Genomic DNA, 22498 nt, shown 5'->3' on the forward strand with positions numbered 1-22498 from the left:
AGAGCAGTTGTGCAGTTTTTCCATTCTATATATAGAAAAACCTTCCTTTTTAGGCTTGGCAATCCTCACACCTTGGTGTCTTTAATAATGAATTATGTGGCGGGAGTTTATAGCTTGGATCCTTTTGGAGCTTCCCTCAGGTCTGGGATTTACAGTGGAAGGGACTTGGTTTCATCTTGCCAGACGTCTGGATTATTAATTCCAGCTCAGATATACTTCGTAAAGCACAGCTGACTGCAGGAGGAGATATCTGCTAAATTAACCACCTGTTCAGGAGGATAAGACTTATGCTGCAGATAAATCTAAGAAAATGCTTTTTTTCAGTGTTCCCTTTCCTCTGGTATTGCTTCATATGTCTGGAAAAGTCTTATCCGTACAGTATTTGTAATTATCCCTGAGGTGATACAATAGTGATGATCATTGCTAGACCCCTACAAGCTTTGTTTGAAAGGAGATGCAAACAAACCCAAGAAATTATAGGAGAATAATTGGAAATAAGGGCATGCAGTTGCCTAGGCCCATTGTGTATGGCCTGGTGGTTCCAAATAAACTACTAATGTCGTTTCTTCTAAGCAGTCCCAGATCTTGCTACAGTCCTCATCATTCTGATATTAGTGTAGCAAGGTGATATTCATGCAGCTCACAAGGAGGAAGAAGCAGGTAGGAGCTTAATGGGGAAGAATTTATCTACTTCATGAACTGAAATGAGTAGTTGGCATGTGGGGGCGTGGGAAAGGCAAACAATAAATCTGTGTGGCTCTGTGAGGTTCTTAGTCCCATTCTGAAAGACTGAGTGATGGCAGCTTGTTTTCCACAGCAGAAATCTCTTTCCTCATTCTCTTCGTTCTGCTGTGGTTTTTTCTCCACATGAAATGGAGGTTTTCTTATGGCGCTTTTGCTGTGGTGTGTTTTGGGAGTCTGAAGTGAATGTTTGCTGGGCTGCTGAAGGCAGTGCTGAACCTCTGCTATTCTGTTCTTCCAGAAACATGCAACATGGCAGCAGCCATGGAAACTGAACAGCCGGGCCTTGAAATCTTTGAAACTACGGGCCGTGAGGAGCAGGTCCAGAGAGAGGAGCAGCCAAAACTGGAACCTTTCTATGTAGAGAGACATTCCTGGAGCCAGCTTCGGAAACTGCTCACAGATACACGGAAGTATCATGGGTACATGATGGCAAAAGCCCCTCATGACTTCACATTTGTGAAGAAAAATGATCCTGAAGGACCTCATTCTGATAGGATCTACTATCTGGGTAAGCGTGCTGCCACAGCCTGTGTCTTGACTAAGCAGTCACTGCAGAGGCTGTTTGGGTTTAACTGTTCTTGAGAGCTAGGTGGTTCTGACTGTTAAATCATAATTAATTTCAGGCCAGATTGACTGGTCAAATGTCATGATCATAATGTCTTATTAAAACTTGTGATGTAAGCTCCCACAGAAATGGTGTGGTTGGAGATGACCCATTAGGCCTACTGGAGCTGGAAAAGAACTGTGAAGTGTCCTTTGGGACATGTTTCCTAGGTGGGAGGACAGGTTAAGTCTGTTCAAGTCTGTTTTTTCTCACTCTGTGTTCACTATCCCCTCTCCAAAAGCTGTGACTGTTTGATCTCCTTTCTCTTAATTACAACTAGTGTGTAGAGCCTTTTCCTCCTTCAAAGTTTCTTTCCAAACCAGAGATTATAAATGTAATTTTGAAAGTCCTTTGTGCCTTAGCTACAGTAGTAGGTTTTCCAAGGGTTCTGAGGTATAATAAATAGCAGTGTAAAGCGGGTGCAGCTTAAACAGTAAATGTGTTTATCAGTATTTTTGGTCTTGATAATGAAGAACTTAATGTAATTTATTGTTCTTGGCCTTAGTGCCTCAGTTCTGCATTGTTTCACTAATTATTGTTCACTTCATATCTGCATTTCTAAATTGTGGCTGTGCTTGAAGTGATTTGGCACTGTAAATGGTGCTGTGAGCAACCTTCTGGGTGTTTTTTTGGAGCAGGCGTTGTGGTAGAGAAACACTTTTGTCAACAGCTGCACTATGTGAACAAAAGTCCATGAAAAACTGGGTTAGAGGGAGAAGCAATGGCCAGAGGAAAGGCCTAGGAGCCAGAACCATGTTCTAGCCCCATTGTGTGCTGCTTAGGCTAGTTGCTTAAGATCTGATTTGTGATTCAGAGTCTTTGCATGTGCTGTGCAGTGACATAGTTGGAAAGCTGCTGGTCTGTCTCTTTTTTCTTCCCCTTTTTAGAGGATGGGGGTCATAATCCTTGAATGATGCCGAGTTCAAGCAAGTTGAGAGTGGATTAAGGCAGACCACAGCTGAGATGAGCTCTGGTCTCCTATGTGTCCCTTCTTGATCTATAGGTTGGTCAGACTTGGCCTTCCCTGGGGCACATCTGCCTGCCTCTGGGCTGATCCCTATGTGCCTGAGCTGTCAGAAATCTGAATAACAGTGAGGGAGAGAAGTGGAAAAGGGACATTCAAACCTTCCTAAAGACGTGTTATCTTTAAAACGCAAACTGCGTTATGCTGTATTCCAGCCAGGGGAATTAGCAGAGAAGCCCTCCTTGATTTTAAAAGCTTATAAAATAAAAGAGCCCCCAGCCTTCAGGAAGACACAGATATGCTTCAGGAAGTGTGGGGTAAACCTAGGTGTAGTTCCTTGTTCTCTGTTTTCTCTGTGACTTGCATTTCTGTGAAGCAGGCAATTCCCAGACTGAGGCTGCAGTGCAGACACCGTCAGTACTTTCTCTGGTAGGAAGAGCCTGTGAAACTCTTCCTGGGCATCTTTTGGGAGTGTTTGGATTATTAACAGAAAGCTAATATACTTTTTTTTTTTTCTTCTCCTCATTTTCACAATAGCAATGTCTGGGGAGAACAGGGAGAACACGCTCTTCTACTCTGAAATTCCCAAAACCATAAACAAAGCTGCTGTCCTGTTGCTTTCCTGGAAGCCTCTTTTGGATCTTTTTCCGGTGGGTCCAGATTTCTTTCTTGCTTCTTGGCAGCGTAGCAACTACATGGGCTTTGGGGGTTGCACCTATAAGCCATCATTAAAATTTGGAGTTTATTGTCTTAAACAATTTAAGATTCTCCTTGTACTTGGCTAACTCTGCAGCCACCTCAAAAACAAGCACAGCTTTCTCATCAGTGTTTGGAGTTACAGCTTTTGTGCGTCATAAAAACTCTGTGTGCTGGATGATTCCTCCTTTGCCGGCAGAGATTGCAAGTACTAATTTGTATCAAATTCTCTGCTGTGAGATCCTGGGGATTGCTGAAGGAGCCTGTAGTCTCCAATAATCACTATCTTGCAGGTGGAAGTGACGAGTCTCCCTGAGGATCTGTCAGTGGCTCTGTGACTCATGCTGGAGCAGGGCATCCCTTTCCCCCTCACCAGGACCCTTTTTACCTCTGTGCATAGCAAGCCCACACCAGTCCCATCCCATGCACCATGGCAGGTTGGAGGAGTGTACACCATGTACAATTAGGTGTGTGTTTTCCCATGTTATTTCCTGGTGCTGTCAGCCAGACATAAAATTCATGCTGTGCTCTCCTCCCACCAGACCAGTCACTGTGAGTCTTTGCAAAAGTTAGCAGAGACTCTCCTGCTCATTCTAGAAATAACAGAGCTTCAGTCTGATGTTTCTTATACCAGTAAATATTGGAAATAATGCTGTGTGAGAAGTGGCTATCAGGTTTACAGTCGTGTAGGATCTGATCAAGGCCTGCACCTACAAGTGCTGATGGCAGAGGCACAAGTAGGAGTAGGCTCTGAGCCTCCAGCAGGATTCTGGGGGAGGAGGGTGTCTGCACAGCCATCTGCTCCTGGGAGCTTGGCATGCAGATGCTCTGCCAGCGTAGTAAGACATGCAGAGCAGAGGTGTTGATTGTGGTTCTCTGCCCATATTCAGGCCATCCTGGACTATGGGATGTACTCTCGTGAAGAGGAGTTGCTACGGGAGAGGAAGCGGATTGGCACCATTGGGATTGCCTCTTACGATTACCACCGAGAAAGCGGCACCTTTCTGTTTCAGGCTGGGAGTGGAATTTATCACGTAAAAGATGGAGGGCCTCATGGATTCACTGTGAGTTTACTCATCTCTCCTGTTTTCTGCAGTACTACTTTCCTCTGACTAGAAGCTCCTTTGGCTTGGAGTGAAAGCAGAGCGTGATCATCAGTTTTTGCTGCAGTAGCATGGCAAGTAGCCTTGATAACCGTTGAAATGTGGGGAAGTCCTCCATAGGGATGCATTTCTATGGCTGTAGATACTCAGGTGGAGAATTAGGAAAAATGGCAGAAACTGTGGCAGCAAGGCAGGACACCAGATGTTGTTGATTTTTCACAAATAGCAATGCCAGTAAAAAGCAACACGAAGGCTGTGATGCTCCGTGCTCTTTCATGTGGTCAGAAGTCACATCAGAGGGAGAGTTTGTTCCCAAGCTGTGGTTTAGAGGTCACTGTTCAGCAGTCGGTGCTGTATGTGTTACAAGATTTAGCTGTGTAACTTGCAGAACAAGCAACCTTTACTCTGCTGGTGCTGAAGCTGGAGTTCAAAGCTGAAATAATGTCTTATTATTATAGCAAATGCCTAATGTCTGTCTAACTCTGTTGTCGGGGGAATTTACTGTACCCTGAGTTGCTTTTGGAGGACAAGGTTGTATGTTCTGCCAGCCCTTTTTTAGGGTGCTGTTTTTAAGTGTGCCAGGCTTCTCTAGGCAAGCTGCCTTCTGATTTGCAGCTAATTCTCAGCACTGGCGAAAGAGGCCCTGATGGGATCTGTGCAACCATGATGGAAGTACAACTTTCCCTATAAAATATTTACTTAGTATTTTTCTGTGTTTAAAACAGATAGATTCCTCTGTTGTAAACCTCTGTATTTGAAGGCAGTGTCCACAATACTGTAGGTTTAGAGACCTGATAATCCAGGTTAGTTTCTGTAAGTGTTCACGTGTTATCACTGCTTACTGTGCTTTTTTTCCTTTCAAACAGCAACAGCCTTTAAGACCCATTCTGGTAGAGACCAGCTGTCCAAATATCCGGATGGATCCCAAGCTTTGTCCAGCTGATCCAAATTGGATTGCATTTATTCATAGCAATGACATCTGGATATCTAATATAGAAACCAGAGAAGAAAGGAGACTAACATTTGTGCACAATGGTAATACATCCTGAATTAAAAACTCGGCACCTCCTCTGCACTTGTTCTTGCTAGACTGAATTAAGCAATGGCACTAGGGGTTCTTTTGAAATCTGGGGGAATGGCCACTGTTTATTCCACCTTGTCACGTTCTACATGTTTCCTCTAGTGCAGATATTGTGGGATGGTTCTATTCCCTGCACAGTGGAAACTGGCAGAATGACTTATTTGTTGAATACATATGGAAGGGCTCTTCTGAAACACAGCACATTTCTTTTCACTGGAACAGCCTGTTTTGTGTGGAGGAGCTGTGGGTGGAATAGAGCTGGAGGAAAGTTTCTGTCAGTGAAATCAGGCTTCAGGGCCTTTTAGAAACAGTAGAGACAGTTTCTGAATAGCACTGTGGCTTCTACTGGCCCCTCACACTCTGTAACTTAGGTCCTCGCTTCTTATGCTCTGACTCTGTTTTAGATGTGTATCCTGGAGGGAGGAAAATAGGAAATCGTGGATAAAATGCTTTTTAAAAATGGATTGCATTTTGTATTTAAATCATACTTTGTATTTAAACTATATCATTTAAATTTTAGTTAAATTAAAATTTCTGACGCTTTAGAATAATGCTTTAGCTTATTTAAATGTTAAATATTAAAATATGATGTAAGTACATTAAAAATAAACTGTAGCAATGACTCCTTCTCAGATGATAATTATTTATGGAGCGCTGCTAAGTTACCTCCAGGGTAACAGGAAAAATATTGAAGGCCTATGGATATGTCATCATGTTGAGATGTTATGTAAGTCTGTTACTTTTGGTTTGTCCAGTGAATGAAATACAGATGCTTTCATTTTTCTCAATGTTGATATTTTCAGTTTCAGTTGTTCAGAAGGGTTTGTTTTGTTTTGTTTTTCTTTGATTTTCTTGTAAGTTGTGGTTCCAATTCACTGAGCTCAGGTAGAGAGAACATGTTCTTTCTTCAACTAGTACACAGAAAATTGAGAGACTAATTGGGTAGGAGTAAAAAGGGAGGATAGCTTTCCTTTCCTGAAAGAAGCTGTCATGTCAGATAGGATTAGATCCTCCCTAAATACAGAGCAGGGTAGAAGCAGAAAACAAATCTGCTGAGAAGTCAGATTTATTATTGTGTAATTGTTCCTGGAGGATGAACTTGGACCATGTTTGGGATAATGCAGAACTGGTTTGATTCTGCATTAAATCATGAATTAACTCTTTGGTGTCTTTTTTTTAGAACTGGCCAATGTTGAGGAGGATCCAAAATCTGCTGGCGTGGCTACTTTTGTGCTGCAGGAGGAGTTTGACAGATACACTGGCTACTGGTGGAGCCCAAAGGCACAGCCAAGTAGGTGTGATGGATCCAGTAAGTTTGATGGACACGAGTAGTGGCCCCCCTGCTGTGCTGTCCAGTGCATTTTATTCTGTTAGTTGCCTTTATGCAAGATAGGAACCTTATACTTGTAGCTCCTTTTGACCTGTCGGCAGGGGTGGGCGTGTTACAGTGGCCTTGTGAGCACCTTACTGGGGAAAGAGACTTCCACTCTCACAACAGTGGTAGGAGTTGTAAGAGTCTCAGTGTTTTGCTTAATGAAACATGAATCACGGACTTTGGATTTTTCGTCATCCTTCTAACCTGCCTGTGCTCCTGAAAGAATATTGATGCCTCCAATAACTGAGAAAGAGAGCTGTTCTGATCAGGAAATGTTACTTCATTTACAGCACTGAATGGGGGTAAAGTTCTTCAAATTCTTTATGAGGAAAATGATGAGTCAGAGGTGGAAATTATTCATGTCACATCGCCCATGCTGGAAACAAGAAGAACAGATTCCTTCCGATACCCCAAAACTGGTGAGACCCTGATACCTTACATCTCTCTTTCTGGGAAACACAGATTTTGTTCCATGTGCCTGAAAGCAGTGACTCTCCTAGCCTAGAGCCGGGGGTTGTTGGAGAGGTGCTGAGTAGTCTTTGAATTGGTGTCCAGGTGGTGAAAATGTGTTTGGGGAAACTGCTGCTGTGGCGGTTAGATTAATCACTGGTGACTGTGCTGATATTCCAGCCATGCAGTTACTAAGAGCTCTCTCTAAGTTGGGTCTCTCAGGAGTTGGCGGAAACCCTATCTGATTGCCACTATTTTGGAGTTGCTGTCTCAGATCCTGGCAGATATGAGTTGTTGAGGAGTTGATTCTCATTACAGCCTTGTGTCTCTGAGGGAAAAAGCTGCAGATTTATGGCCTTTTGCTTTTTTGGGAGGGTTTCTGTTTAGCTGCTGACAGTGGCCTGGTAGTTCAAGTTCTGAAGGACCGTGACTGCTCTTGGACTTTGAACAACAAACTCAGCATGCTTTCTGCCAGAAAAAAACCCTGTTGTCATATTTTCAAACATTAAATGATCTGGAGGCTTCAGCAATAAAGGGATGAGGGCAGGCTTGAAGCATATTAAGTGGAATGCCATTGGAAGTGAGGAAGCGGGACTTAGGCAGACCTGCTGGGGGCTGATTGACTGACATGTGTTGGGTGTATGGGGCAAATTTGAACAGTCTGACCCTTGTTCTTCTGAGACTTCCCTTCTGTTTCAGGAGAGCATGTTACTCACAGCTAATTAAATGGTAAACTCTTTCCTCACTCCTGAAATCTCAATTTTTTTGATAAATGTCTTCTGTTTTGCTGACCTTCCAAAGTTGCAGATTCATTTCAGATCTTGCAGATTCCCTGATTCACTGGAAGATGTTTTCTTCTTATGATCCTGACTTACCACTTGTTTCAAGGAGGAAAAAAAGGTTCAGTGTTAGTCTGGGAAGCAAGAGGTGACTCCTTGTGTTTTTTCAGCACTTGTGTACACCCAGGTTGCTGAGAGTATTTTGTCATAGCTCTGTTCAGCGCTAAGTTTCAGTAGTTTAGGTAAATGAGCTTAACCAAAGCCCAAATCCCTGTAAAACAAAACAAAAAAATCTACGTTTTAATCTCTGGGCCTCAGTTTCCCCTCTGAGCTGCAGGGACAGGAGCATTTTTCTGTAGGTTGTTATGAGGGCAAAGATTGAGGTAGTGGAGAAAGTTCTTCCCAGGGAGAACATAAGTACTTAAAAAAGCCAGCACTGTGGCCCAAGGCAAGTCATTTCACCTCAGTGCATCAGTTTTTGTATATAAACTAGGTTGATGAAGTGGGAGTGCTTCACAGCAGCATTGAGAATATTCAGAGTATGTGAAATTTGCCACACGTGGATTCTTGTGGATCAACTGGCAGTGGCTTTATTCTTTATAGTCCACCTTTTGCTGTGGGGCAGGCCCCAACATTTAGCACTGCAGGTGCTATACAACAGGATGAGTTGCTGCTTTGTGCAGGCTTGGTGTGAAGAGTTAACTTTAGATTTTCAATGTTCAACACAAATACGTAGCTTCATTATCGTAACCACACTAGTCATGGCAATAGTTGTGAGTTTTTAAGTGTGAGTTGCTCTGATTTTCAAGGATGCTTTTTAGCACTGGATCACTTTCCGTGTACCACCTCAAGAATAACAGCCAAACAGGAAATCAAAGCTTGCTTTGCTACCCTGATCACTCCAGAGCATTTACTTCCAACTAGCACGTGCTTCCTTTGACTGGGGGAGAGAAGACCTGCCTGAGACAGTAGCATGGCCCTTGATCAGATCTGTTTGCAGGATTACATCCACTGAGTCTGCCTCACATTTGCAGTCTCATTTTTCCTGCTTGGTTCTTTGCTGTCTCTCACATGTGCAAGTGGGCTGTTTGATCAAAGAGCATTCTGCTGTTTGCCTTTTCTGGTTCTGTATGAATTAACACCACAGTAATCCACAGTTCGAGTCTGCCCTCTTGGAAGCAAACAATTGATGCCTGACTGCTAACATCTATTTTTATAGGTACAGCAAATCCAAAGGTCACTTTCAAGATATCTGAAGTGACAATCAATGTGGAAGGCAGAGTAAGTTCTGTGTTCTCCTTGTTTTTCCAAATAAATGTAATCTCTGATTCTTTTTTGGTAAAATTCATTTTCCAGTTCAGTACAAATAAACTTTCTTGATTTTGATAGCTTAATGATTTTTCTGGAGGCAGTGCACTTGGCTTATTCCTATGCAGATACTTGGTGTCTGTGTGTGCAGCAGTGTTTCTCAAGGCTATGCTTTCCTTCCCTACCACTGGTTTATGAACTGAGCTGCAGAGCAGAATATTTTAGGTGTAGATGGCTAAACTTTCTTATGTGACAGATCTCTTGATTGGCTGGAGATACTGGGAATATTTGATTGCAAAGACAATATATCACCTTACAAAAGCATGAACATATGGAAAGAGATGAACTTTGTTACTGTCCTTGGATTTTTTTTAACCGGTGCAGAAATTTCCATAGCCCAGTCCAAGATCTTTGGACAGTTGGGAAATTAATCTTACCAAGCAGATAGAGTAACAGCCATACGTTATTAGGATTCTCTCTACTCTTAAGCTACTTCAGCCATCAACAGTCGCCTGCTGGGATAGTGATGCTGACGTCAGCCAGCAAAGGCAGGGAAAGCCCTCGTGACCCTTGGGGTACCACTGTGACTTGTCCCCAGTCCCAGCAGGGACAGACTGCAGCATTGCATGTCATGAATTAGAACCTCGTTGATAACTGGATGTCATACAGGATGTTCAACATCTACCGCTGAAAACACCTTACAAAATAGATTGGTACAAATCACCTCCCCTTTACATGGGGAAATTGAGTGTTCAGGTGACTTGTCCGGGACAAATAATGGATTTGTGAGCAGCATCCAGATTTCTCAAGTCCCAACCCTAGCTGTGCTGGTGGTGTGCAGCTCTCTACTGTGCTGGTGTCTGGCTACAGATGGGGTTGAAACTCCTGTGTTGCAAAGGCTGAGCAATCTAAATTGCATGAGCTGCACGGAAGAAGTCTTCTGTGTCCAGACTCTCATTGTGCATGAAAACTGGTTGTGGGGGTTCATCTCAGTGTCACTGAATTGCTGCTTTGTCAACAGATTGCAGATGTTGTGGATAAAGAGCTAGTTCAGCCGTTCGAGATCCTCTTTGAAGGAGTAGAGTACATTGCTAGAGCTGGGTGGACGCCAGAAGGAAAATAGTGCGTATGTTAATCCTGTCTCTGCTTAGGGGGTTTGGGGCAATACAGTTAGAAGCAGAATGTAGTGGTCTCTGTTGTCTTCAAGCTTAAGCCTGCTTTCATTTTTACATTGCTACAAATTTGTTTGTGCAAAGGGGACAATTTTTCCAAAACCAAAACAAAGTTCTTGTCTCTTTCTCTGGTACCTGGCCCTGTTGCTTTGGTATTGGGCACTCACAGCCTTTGATGTATGTGTCCTCTCAGCATCCCTGTGAGAGAGAGTGCAGTGCTATTGTCCCCATTTTACAGATGGGGAACTGAAGCCCAGAGAGGCTAAGTGACTTGCCATGGTCACACAGGAAGTCTGTGGCTGAGGAGAGAAATGAGCCCAGGTCCCCCAGGCCCTAGGCTAGCGCCCTAACCACTGGACCATCCTTGCTGACCAGACTTACTGATCAGAAAACCTGCTGTAAGTGCTACTTACATTTGCATGTCATTTTTAACCCTGTAGATGATGTAGTACAGTGTTTCTAACTCACCAGAAGCTTCTCCAGAATTGCACTTCTCCAGTTCTTGAATCTAAAGATGGCTTTCACCTTTTTAATTTTTTTTTTCCCCCCTCAAATGTGGAAGAAATGCAGGGACACATTTGCTACATTATTTTACTTTTTGCGGGATTATTGTTAGAGCTACATGCAAAGCCATCAGAAGTATGGCAGGGTCTGCTGCCAGTTCATTTAGATTCCAGTATTAATCTCTGCCAGGTTTAGGTTTAAAACATGAGTATTTTCACAAGTATCCTGAAATTTCAATTGAAATTTTTCTGCCTCATTATTCCCTCTGATTTTTGCTGTTCTCTTTCTCCCCTAAAGCACAATTCAAATCTGGGAGAATAGAATTAATTAAACTTTTGAACCTGCAGTGCTTATGCAATATTGAAATGAAGTGAAATAGGCTCTTGTGTTATGGAAGAGATTTGTTTATGTGGGTGAAGTTTTATACGTGGCTTTGTGCTTATCTGAAATTGAACATCCTTGACTCCCTCAAAATGCTTAGTGCTAGCGAGTGTCTGTTGAGGTTTTCAGATCTGTGTAATACTCATGGTTGCATGTTATTTTCTCTAATATCTGTCTCCTCAACAGCATTTGGTCCATCTTACTGGATCGCTCCCAAACTCGACTTCAGATAGTCTTGATCCCTCCTGCATTATTCATCCCCACAGAAGATGATGCAATGGAAAGACAGAAACTTATCGATGCTGTGCCAGATTCTGTTACACCTTTCATTATTTATGAAGAAACAACAGACATCTGGATAAATGTAAGAATTTGAATTTCGGGCCTTCTCTGACAGTTTGTTGTTCAAGACCCTATTTGTAGCACTTGAGCAATGTTGGTGGTTACTTTCCTGCCTAGGAGAATGTTCCCGTCGTGCAAGTTCTGTGCGTATTCTGTGTTTCCTTCTGTAAAAAACAGTATGTAGATAATAGAGAGATTTGGGATGTGAAAGGAAAACTGCTTTGCTTGGGGCTGCACAGTGGTCAGACAGAGCAGAGCCCGGGGCTCTGGCATTCCAGGGCAGCCCCTTGCACACAGTCTTATCCACTGACAGGCTCCAGCTTCTTGGTGCCAGCTGCTCACCCACAGCAGTGCTAGCAGATGAAGTATTTATCAGCCATCAAAGATGTATTTAGATGATACTGGGTGAACAAGTCCCGAGAGTCTGCTAACAGTCACTAAAACCCCTCTTTAACTACATATGGTCTGGTGAAATAATTTCGTGTGTAATGTTCTCGGAGGAGCGCCCTAGGGCCTGTGCTCTGAGACCAGACACTGGTGTGCTAGGCTAATGCTGTAAAATGAGTGCTGTTCACACTTCTGCAGATAAAGATTGATGTCTCTAAAATGACATCCCGTTGGAGGTGTGCCAGGGTGCAGGAAGGCCTGGGGACATCAATCACTGACAGGTAGTTGGATCTTTCAGCAGAGCATTTGCACAAAGCTTTCAAGTAAATGGTCCCTATACAGCGAGTACTCTCTGATACCGTGTTTCCTCCTTATTAGTAGTGTGCATGGTTTCAGGATGGTGCCATGAGTTGTCCTTTCTCCACTATTTTTACTGGCTGGAGTGGTTTTTGATGGGTAGCTCACACTGTGCAGATAAATGCCCCTGAGTCCCTTAAAAGCCTGTCCCTTAAAAGCCTGTCCCTTGAAGTAAGAGTTGGCATCTTCATGAGTGGGAAGATCATGTCAGCTCATCTTTCTTTAAATAACCCTTCATGTGTTGGCTTCTAGAGAGCACTGAACAGAGGAGGCCACTGAACTCTGGCTTCTCTGCATGGCTCATGTGTTGTCTGCACAGCTGGATCAACCTCTGTGTCTAAGCTAGAAAGGCAGGTATAGAGAAACTTAACTAGTTCATTGGCCAGAATTTAGTTAGACTAGCCAAAAGCCTGGAGCTGTGCAGTGTATGTGGCTGCTGCCTGCAAATACCCCCCAGCTCGTGGGTGTAACTGGTTCTCCTAGTAAGGGACAGTGCTGCACCCTGCTAGTGTGAACTGTGTTGTCTGTGTTGGGCAGACAGAGGAACTTTCTATGTGTGACTTCAGTGCCAAAGTCCTGCTGATAACAGTGATCCACTGCTCTGTCTCCATAGATCCATGATATCTTCTATGTTTTCCCTCAAACCCACGAAGATGAGATAGAGTTCATTTTTGCCTCTGAGTGTAAAACAGGATTCCGGCATCTATACAAAGTCATATCAGTTTTGAAGGAGAGCAAGTATAAACGGTCATGTGGAGGCCTCCCTGCTCCAAGTAAGTGAAATTTATTCTTTTGCTTTAACTGGGCATTTGCTTCTGACTAGTGAGGAAATAAATGTCCTTCCAGGTTGCAGGAGATACTGTCTTATTGTAAACTCCTGCTGTTGTCCAGGAGAGCACTTCACTGTACAGTCATTCCTCTTGAAATTGTGCAGGGGTGATTCTGTATTCAGCATGCCTTAGTTTTAACCCTGATTCTTCCTCATGGACTAGAAGGAAAAGTTTCAAAAAATCAGGTGGGAAACAGGTTCCCAGTGATACTGTGAAATGCACTTAGTTGGCTTGTCCTTGTCAATGTTAGGACTGTTTATGCTCTGACTTTGCCAGAGGTTAATCATTATAGCAGTATCACAGCTATCTCTGATGTTCAGGGTCCAGTGTATCTAATAGATGCACATTGGTTCAGGACTTGATTTTGCAAGTAAAACTGACATAGTCCCTGTCAGCTTTTATAAGCAGATTGGTAGCAGAGAGGCTGACAGAGAGCATGGTTTGAGCACACTGTGAAAAGGTGCATAGAGGGGCTCCCTGTCTGAGGGGACCCATGTTAGTCCCTTGAAAATTAATATGTGTTCTTAGGAGAAAAACCTATGATACGACAGCTGTTCATAGAATTCCTTTCTGCTTTTGAAAACAATCATGGTATTGTTGTATAGCAAGAGATGTTAGTAGGTGTTGTGGTTTGAGCCTGGTCGGCAACCAACCACCACAGCTGGTCACCCTCCCTTCCCCCTCCCCACCTGTGAATGGGAGAGGGAATTAGAGGGGTGAAGGGAGACTCGTAGGCTGAGATAGGAACAGTTTAATAATGACAATAAAATGAGAACAATGATGATGATAGAAAAAAAAATATAAACAGGCAATGCACAGCGTAATTGCTCACCACCTGCTAACCAATATCCAGCCCGTTCCCAGCTAGCAACCCTGAGATACCAGGATCCTGCAGTTGCAATCCCAAAAGGGAGAGAGCTCCTTCCCAACCACCCCTCCTCTATATAGTGAGCATGACGTTCCATGATATGGAATATTTCACTGGCCAGTTAGGGTCAGGTGCTCTGGCCGTGCTCCCTCCCTGCTCCCTGTGCCCTTGCGCATGGGCAGAACATGAGGAGTCAGACAGTCCTTGAAATCTCAGTAGCAGCTGAAAACATCAGTATGCTATCAGCATTCTTCTCATACCAAACCCAAAGCTAAATCCAAAACACAACACTCTCCTAGTCCCTGAAAAGGAATATTAACTGCATTTCCGCCCAAACCAGGACAGTATGAGAAATTTATTGGTAGCTGTTGCAAATGGAAGTGCAGGGAGTGTCATTTCAAGCAAAAACTTTCAAGGACCATGTGCTTCTTCTGAGCTGCAGTCAGAGTTTGGTCTTGCTCAGATGCAGGATATAGCTGTGTGCAAAGCTCCCAGAGTGGTTTTTCCACAGCACATACTCTTTAATTTACAGTTTCATTCTGTGATACTTAATTTATTTGGTGTGTTTTAAAGGTATTTATTGAGCTCTAAAAAAAATACACTTGTTTTTACTAGAGGGACCTAGTTTCATGCAACTGCTAGAGTTGTGTTCTCCAGATAGCATTATATTCTGGGTTGATTAGATTTCTCTGAATGCATCTGACTTCTTTTTCTTGCTAAATCTCCCTCATTCTAAGGGAAATGAAATAATCTTATAAAACCAGAGTTATTCCCCACCCTGTTGCAAAATTCCCCATGTTTTGATACCTGAGATTCCTTTTGAACACACATTTTTCAGTGTAAAACCTCTATTTCTGTGCAGGTGACAAAATACTTAACAAAAAAAAAGGGCAAGCAAGCCCCTCCAGGCCTCAGGTTGAATCCTGTGAATCCTTTACCATGTGTTTCACAAAATGTTAAATAATACTAGCCCTCACATTTGTCTGGGGAGCTGGAAGAGGTGTGGGTATTCTGCAGAGGCAGGTTGCTCTTGGGTTTAGTTTAGTAAAAAAGCTTGGAAGGAAGAAGTGTTATTGTGACCGTGTGTTTGGTAAAATATAGAAGTGTAAAATCTCTGTTTGTATGTTGGTTATTTGCAGGTGACTTCAAGTGCCCCATCAAAGAGGAGATAGCAATTACCAGTGGAGAATGGGAAGTGCTCGGCAGACACGGATCCAATGTAAGCCTCTGCTCTTGCTGCATGGTTACCCTGCAAGCAGCACACGCTGCAGGGAGATGGTCTCCAGGGCCTCACCAATCCATACATGTTGCATTAGTGAGGCTCTCCTCCCTGAGAAGAGTGGACATTGCCACTCCCTGGTATTAGCTTTGAGCATACGTATTGTGGGACTTTTGGTTTGCAGTGTGCTGTCATTCTCCTCTACCTCTGATACGCTGTTCTGGACCAGAGGTGGTGATTTTGGCAGTGGGCAAGCAACACGGGCAACATCAGTTGGCATTCTTTTCCTGCATGTTCCTGTGTGGATCCTTGTCAACAAGGAGTCTTCCCCACTAAGTTTAAGGCTTAATGAGGAGGAGAAGGGAGCAAAAATTCTGCGTGTTCTGTGAGCAGCAAGATCTCATGATGGTGTCCAACTGCTGTCCTGGAATCAAGAGATACTCATGGGAGGGATCAGCATAAATCAGTTAGCCCTGTCCCTTTTGAGCCAGAATGCAGTGTTTATGTTCCGTGTAGCCTGTGAGCTTGCACAAGGAGGGAAGGAATACTCCCCAAACTTACTCTTTTTGCTCTGAGCTGGATGAATTCTTTTTTCGAGTCAAACAGCAGTTCAGGGAGAACTGATTGGTTTGGACTTTGTAAAGGTCTTTGAAATCCTTCCCAAATGGTAGTTAGAAATGGGGTTAGGGAATGAGATGTGTGAGTTGACCTGCATTTGAATCTGTTATGATGTCTGCTCCAAAAGAAAGGACAATTAAGGAATATTTTACATGGCAATGGTTTACAGTCAGCCGGTGCCTTGATTTCCTTTTGGGGTGGTTTATATCATGTAAGATTTGGGGAAGGATCTGAAGAGTGGCAATATGACAAAGAAGGGGGAAGAATTATTTGAGGGATGGGATGCCATTAAGAGAGGCATGGACAAGCTCAAGAAGTGGGCCCATGTGAACCTCCTGAGGTTGAACAAGGCCAAGTCCAAAGTGCTGTGCCTGGGTTGGGGCAACCCCCGGTATCAATACAGGCTCAGACATGAAGGGATGGAGAGCAGCCCTGCCGAGAAGGACTTGGGGGGGGTACTGGTGGATGAAAAGCTGGACATGAGCTGCCAATGTGCGTTCACAGCCCAGAAAGCCAGCCATGCCCTGCGCTGCATCCAGAGCACGGTGGGCAGCAGGTGGAGGGAGGGTATTCTTCCCCTCTGGTCCCTTCTGGGGAGACCCCCCTGCAGTGCTGGGTCCAGCTCGGGGGCCCCCAACAGCAGAAGGACACAGGAGCTGCTCGAGTGGGGCCAGAGGAGGCCACGAAGATGCTGGAGGTCTGGAGCAGCTCCCCTGGGAGGCCGGGCTGAGAGAGTTGGGGGGGTTCAGCCTGGAGAAGAGAAGGCTCCGGGGAGACCTTCGAGCGGCCTCCCAGGGCTTAAAGGAGGCTTGTATGAAAGATGAGGACAAATGTTTTAGCAGGGCCTGTTGCAATAGGAGAAGTGGTAATGGTTTTAAGCTAAAGGAGGGTAGACTTAGACTAGATATAAGGAATAAACTGGTGAAACACTGGAACAGGCTGCCCAGAGAGGTTGTAGATGCCCCATCCCTGGAAACATTCAAGGTCAGATTGGACGGGACTCTGAGCAACCTGATCTAGTTGAAGATGTCCCTGCTCACTGCAGTGGGGTTGGAGTAGGTAATCTTTAAAGGTCCCTTCCAAGCCAAACTATGATTCTATTTAGCATAGCAAAAAATAACAGAGAAGAGTAAAGGACCTGCATGAGAGAGCTGAGCAACAAGGTGTGAAGTGCAAATCATAACTGACAGAATTGTGGACAGTAAGAACAGTGATTTGGCTTATTCCTTGCAGATTGTTGGGCTATAACTCAACTTTGTGGCAGTGGGTGGGAATGAAACTTGGAGGTGGTAGAACTGGGTATTGTTTTGGCAAGAAACAATATTGAGGGATATGTTGTTTTGGTTTTGACAGATCTATGTTGATGAAGCCAAAAAACTGGTGTACTTTCAAGGCACGAAAGACTCACCTTTAGAGCATCACTTGTACGTTGTTAACTACGAGAATCCTGGAGAAGTAAAGCGGCTGACAGAACATGGTTACTCTCACGCCTGCTGTGTCAGCCAGGTACCTGTCTGCCTGAGGCCCTGCATAGGTGGGGCTGACTGAGTGTGCTGTGGCTTATTGCCAGTCTTGTCCTTCATCAATCAATAGACAAGGATGTATTTGAATATAACAAAAGCATATTTTACACAGTGTTGTGTGCTCCTGTATGTTGTACAGTGAGTGTGTAAACCCACCCTGGAAACCAGATTTGACCTCCCAGTTCAGTTGCTCTTCAGCTCGCTTCACGCAAAAGGAGCCAGGATGAATTTTTTGAAACTGAGCCTGGCTCTTTTCCCCTGAAGTGGGCTATAGAGCAATCAGCAGAGGAGATGAGCCTGTGGCAGTGTTGAGTGGGGTTCCAGGCATCCGGAGCAGTAGCCTGTTCAGCTGGGAATGCTTTACCCAAAAGAGCATGTGTGACAAGGGCCTCGTACCACTGTTGGTTTTGCAGGTGTATTTTTGGCTTTGAAGTGTTAGTATCTGAGTCTTGGTAAGGACTGCAGCTTCTCAGTCTATCTGCTGTTAGTGCTCAGACTTCCTGGTTTAATTTGGTCCATAAGCATCTTCTGAAAGATCTAAATGCAGAAAGAAATGATCACTTCTGCTTGTGCCTCTGCACTGAGGAGTTCAAAGTTCTTTTTCTGCCTAGGATTGTGACATGTTCATCAGCAAGTACAGTAATCAGAAGAACCCACACTGTGTGTCGCTTTACCGGCTGACAGGACCTGAAGATGATGCAGCTCACAGGACAAAGGAATTCTGGGCTACCATTTTAGATTCAGCAGGTAATGGCATGTATAAGGAACTGGAAAAGGACAACCAGGATCACAGAATGAAGGTTATCCCAGAATATGCTTGCTTGAGATTTGCTGTTGTGGGTGACTAGACTCGTTTCTGAAACTTTTGCTTGGGTGAGGAGCTCTTGTAAGTATAGGAATGACGTTTTCAGCTCAGTAACAAATGGGTATAAACTGGCCATGGAGGAATTTAGAGTGAAAATTACCAAGTTTCTACTGCCAGAGTCAGTAGGTAGAAACTGTAGACAGCCAGTTTTAGCATTGGAGGAGGGGTTTAAGTGCACTCATTTACTCTGTGCTATGTGCCTGCTAACGAGCATATATAATGCTTCTGGGGAGGGGTGTACACTTATATAGTTGTGTGCTGCTGCCTACTCATGTCTTTGTGAAACAGCTCTTGGGCTTTTATTTTTCCATTGTGTTTCTGTTCCCTTTTGTTTGTCCTTCCCTAAGGCATACTCCATATCCTGTGCTTTCCATGTATTAATGTAGTGAGCCCTAAGCGAGGTTAGGAAGGGATGGGATACCTGTACTTGCTGTGTTAGGGGAGAAGAGTTGCTGCTGTTCACAGGAGAGCAGGGATGGGAACATAGTAAGACTGAGAAAGCTCCTCTAGAACTGGGGCATCCCCAGCCTCTGCCTGGTCCCAGCCACATCCACTGGAAAGTGTGGGAAAGCTCCACTGGGATTGCAGTGAGATTGCTGATGGGACAGAGCTGAAGCAGAGCTGTGTTGTTCATCCATTTGCTTTTAAACCAGGCTCTCTTCTGTTCCCTCCTGTGGCAGGCCCTCTTCCTGATTACATTCCCCCAGAAGTATTCTCATTCGAGAGCTCTACGGGGTTTACGCTATATGGGATGATGTACAAACCTCACAATCTGCAGCCTGGAAAGAAGTACCCCACTGTGCTCTTCATCTATGGAGGGCCTCAGGTGAGTGTGGCGTATTGGGCTGGCATGGATCACTCCACTGCTCTGTACCAACAGTTCCTGCTCCGTGCCGAGGGTAGCATGCAGTGTTTTGCCTGTTTGGTGAGTAGCTGCTTGGCCAAAAGTGCTGTAAGCAGTCATGATTTCCAGGTCGTAGATCAAGGCACTGCCACTTGCCAGAGAGCAGGTATGGAGGAACAGAGCTGGAACTGGGCAAAAAGTGAGTGCCCATAATCTGTGTTCCCTGTTCTATCTCCCCTCTCCTCCATAGGGGCTCCTGTTCTTTGTTTTCATTTCCCCCATGTGTATGTGAGGGGAGCTTTCTGTTAGCACAAGCCATTACCAGTGTGTGCTGAGGAGAGCTTCCTCCCCAGTCGTCCTTCTCCCACTGATGAGCCCCTTAGCCCTGCTTTAGTTCCCCCAAGTCTGCTGAGCCCTGCTGTGGTCCAAGGCAGCTGGTGTGAGACTTGGTGAAGGGAAAGATTTTTCTCCAGGGAAAGAACAGAGTGGAGAGCAGAGCTGCAGGCTCGGGGTTGGGATGTGCAGTCAGCAGCTGCCCCCCTTGCTCTGTGCCTGTTGGTGCTGCAAAGGAACTCAGTACAGCTCTTCATATCCGTGACACAGAAGGGCTTGTTACTGGGGGAAGAGAGTTTATTTGATAGAAGATCACAAGCAGGGAGCGGGAGTCTTGCGGCAGGGCGGAGGGATCTTGAAAACTTTACATTATAAAAATGTGTAAAACATTTAAAGGAAGGTAAATATAAATAAAATCTGAAATTGGATTAAGAGGTGACATCTGGATTCCATTACATATGTGGTTGTGTCATTGTTGCTCATCTATTCCAGGTACAGCTAGTGAACAATCGGTTTAAAGGAATCAAGTATTTCCGTTTGAACACTTTGGCCTCTTTAGGCTATGTTGTTGTTGTCATTGACAACAGGGGGTCCTGCCACCGAGGGCTGAAGTTTGAAGGAGCCTTTAAGTACAAAATGGTAAGTGGAGCTCTGAGTCTGGCTCTTCGTTTTCAGCCAGAGACAGATTTGAGTCCCAGTGTTATCTGAGCTGAAGCACTGATTTGGCACAGATGCCCAGCATTGCCTGTGTGACGCTGCCTAGGTTTGGGGAGGGGAACTGTGCATAGTTGAGCAGTGTGGATTTGAGGGAGGAAAGATGCTCAGTGTGGGAAAGATACAACGTCAGGTTTTAAGGTTGCGAACCAACTCCAGCTTGGCAGGCATTAACACAAGGTGCTTCATAAGGGGGTCTGTGACTCCCACCAGAAATGCTGTGCTGCTCACTTGAAGCAGGATGGTTTCATTCACACCATGGGTTACTATTTAGGGCAGTTCCTGTGTCAGGCTGGAGGTGGTGAGCGTGTTTGGCCGTGTGTACTGGCAGGCAGGGCCTGTGCTAGGCTCTGCTGGCTTTGCAGTGTAGCACTCTGTTGGGAATGGCATTTTCATGCACAGACCTAGAATGAAGCCTTGCTTTTGTAACAGCAAAAAGTGAAAACACTGAAAAGTCTTGTCCCCAAGCAAGGAGATAAATGAAGAAAATGATAGTTAGGAGGTGGGTTAGGATGTATTTATTGTCTTACGGGGGAAAGGAGTCATCTTTCTATAACATGTCTAACACAGCGGAGTGATGGTGTGTGGTTGGGTGCTGCACAAACAGGAGCAGCAAAGGTCTGAAAGTGGTTACCTTTGGAAATCCTGAGAATGTAACTTTTGTCTGGCACTAATAAAACTTACATTTTTCTCTCCCTTCCCAGGGACAAATAGAAATTGATGATCAGGTGGAAGGGCTGCAGTATTTAGCATCACAGTATGACTTCATTGATCTGGATCGTGTTGGCATTCATGGCTGGTCCTATGGAGGCTACCTCTCTCTTATGGCTTTAATGCAGAGGTCAGATATTTTCAGGGTATGTTCATACGTTGAGTACTTATTCTGATGTGCAGACAGAATTTTTCCCTTAATCGTGTAGCCTCCCATGGGTGTTCACAGCACAAAGACTTTTGAGCTTGCTCTAGACAAGTGGGAAGACAGTGCTTCTGACTGTTTCCGTCAAGACTCTTCTATTTGGGTGACTTCAGAGAGAAGTTGCTTTCCTAGCAAACGTTTCTTCCACAGTATTTCTCATTAGGCTTCCAGGCTCTGGTTATTTTTTGATACTTCACAGACAACAGATCTGAAAATCCATTCACTCTTTAAGGCTAGTGCCTGCTAACAAGCTACATTACCTTCCAAAACCAGCCATCAATGGATATTGCAGGACCAGTTATAAGTTATTATGTGACCTTGGGTTGTCTCCTCAGTTCTCTCCACTTGTGTTTCTCTGTGAAGCATGGGGATAAGATACTCTAAGCCTGCTGTCATTGTCAGGCTCCGAGACATGTCTGGGACTGGTACTTGCATTGAGTCTGTACTGGTACAGCTATGGGATTCAGCTTTTCAGAGACAGGGATGCCAATACTAACAGAGATGCCTCAAAACAGAAAATTGCATTTGTGCAATGAAGTGCTGCACTTTCCTACCTCTCCACAAACATTTGCAGCTTTTCTCTTCAGGAGAGTGTGGTGTTCTTATTTGAGTGTAACCACCTCAAAGAGCATGGTGTGACTGCACCATCACTGTGCTTGCTTCCCCCAGCTCCAAATGAGCCAGACATAATCTTGACCTGATGAGAAGGTGTGGTGTTGTCCATGAGGCTTCCTGCATTAATGCGAGCAGGGTGCTTTTGGGCAGAACACGCTTGCCACCCAAGAAGCCTGGCATGTAAGAGGAGTGTGGGGCTGCTAAGGTAGGCTAGTTTTACTGGAATATCTGAGGGTCTGTTCTGGTGAGCTAGGTGAGAAGAAACCACTGTTCACCCCATTCAGCTGAGCACAGAAGGGTATTCCCTCTCTGGAACTGTGTAAGAGAGCTTTGAACTTTTAGTCTGTTGAGCTTGCAATAATTATTGCATTATAACTATACCAATCTCAGGTCACCTATGCTGAAGGTACCGTATATAGTCTCAGCTGTTGCCTGCTTTGTGTCAGCCAAGCGCTTTGTGGTGTGAACCAACTAAGGGAAACAATCCTGCTGAAAAACGACACCTCTTTCTCTTCCTCCTCCCCTCTTTTCTGCTCTGAGAAAATACTTTCTTTGCAGACTGATCTATTCCCAGATCAAATTGCCCATGCTGCTTCATAGCAGTGTGTTCTGAAGCAGCCAGGAGGGCAGCCTGGGGATGGGGAGAGGTGCTGAAGAGATGCTCTTGTGATTTCGTGACTTTATACCACTATAGTAAATGGCCAGGCTGCTGTTGGGCAAGTCTTAAAGGTAGAGATGTGGTATGAGCTGGATATTGCTCTTGGGATATGTTTTGTTCTTTGTGGCTGCTCTTGCTTTGTCTAAGTCCAACCTGAATATTCCTGGGAGGTTTAATAATTACTTGTCTCAAGTCCTTAAGGATTGTTATATTTTTACTTTTAAAAATACATGCCTTGCAAAGGGTTT

The 22498-nt window shown here is 44.5% G+C and overlaps 1 protein-coding gene across 6 annotated transcripts in view; it reads left to right on the top strand.

Moving 5' to 3' along the window:
• The window catches only part of DPP8 (dipeptidyl peptidase 8), a 31550-nt gene that overhangs the window by 2537 nt on the left and 6515 nt on the right, over positions 1 to 22498 (top strand). For 5 of the 6 annotated variants that reach the window (XM_042804062.1, XM_032994308.2, XM_032994309.2 and 2 more), the window contains 16 exons: positions 983 to 1252; positions 2850 to 2962; positions 3899 to 4072; positions 4978 to 5146; positions 6373 to 6483; positions 6858 to 6986; positions 9016 to 9077; positions 10126 to 10226; positions 11348 to 11525; positions 12861 to 13020; positions 15085 to 15164; positions 17136 to 17288; positions 17917 to 18052; positions 18851 to 18996; positions 19840 to 19986; positions 20766 to 20918. In XM_042804062.1, the coding sequence (XP_042659996.1) occupies positions 994 to 1252; positions 2850 to 2962; positions 3899 to 4072; positions 4978 to 5146; positions 6373 to 6483; positions 6858 to 6986; positions 9016 to 9077; positions 10126 to 10226; positions 11348 to 11525; positions 12861 to 13020; positions 15085 to 15164; positions 17136 to 17288; positions 17917 to 18052; positions 18851 to 18996; positions 19840 to 19986; positions 20766 to 20918 (2271 nt within the window). In that variant the 5' untranslated portion in view covers positions 983 to 993. The remainder of the gene's footprint in view (positions 1 to 982; positions 1253 to 2849; positions 2963 to 3898; positions 4073 to 4977; positions 5147 to 6372; positions 6484 to 6857; positions 6987 to 9015; positions 9078 to 10125; positions 10227 to 11347; positions 11526 to 12860; positions 13021 to 15084; positions 15165 to 17135; positions 17289 to 17916; positions 18053 to 18850; positions 18997 to 19839; positions 19987 to 20765; positions 20919 to 22498) is intronic. The other variant, XM_042804063.1, reaches the window with a different exon arrangement.

This window comes from Tyto alba, unplaced genomic scaffold, assembly GCF_018691265.1.
Source record: "Tyto alba isolate M040663 unplaced genomic scaffold, T.alba_DEE_v4.0 Super-Scaffold_41, whole genome shotgun sequence".
Taxonomy (NCBI): Eukaryota; Metazoa; Chordata; class Aves; order Strigiformes; family Tytonidae; genus Tyto; species Tyto alba.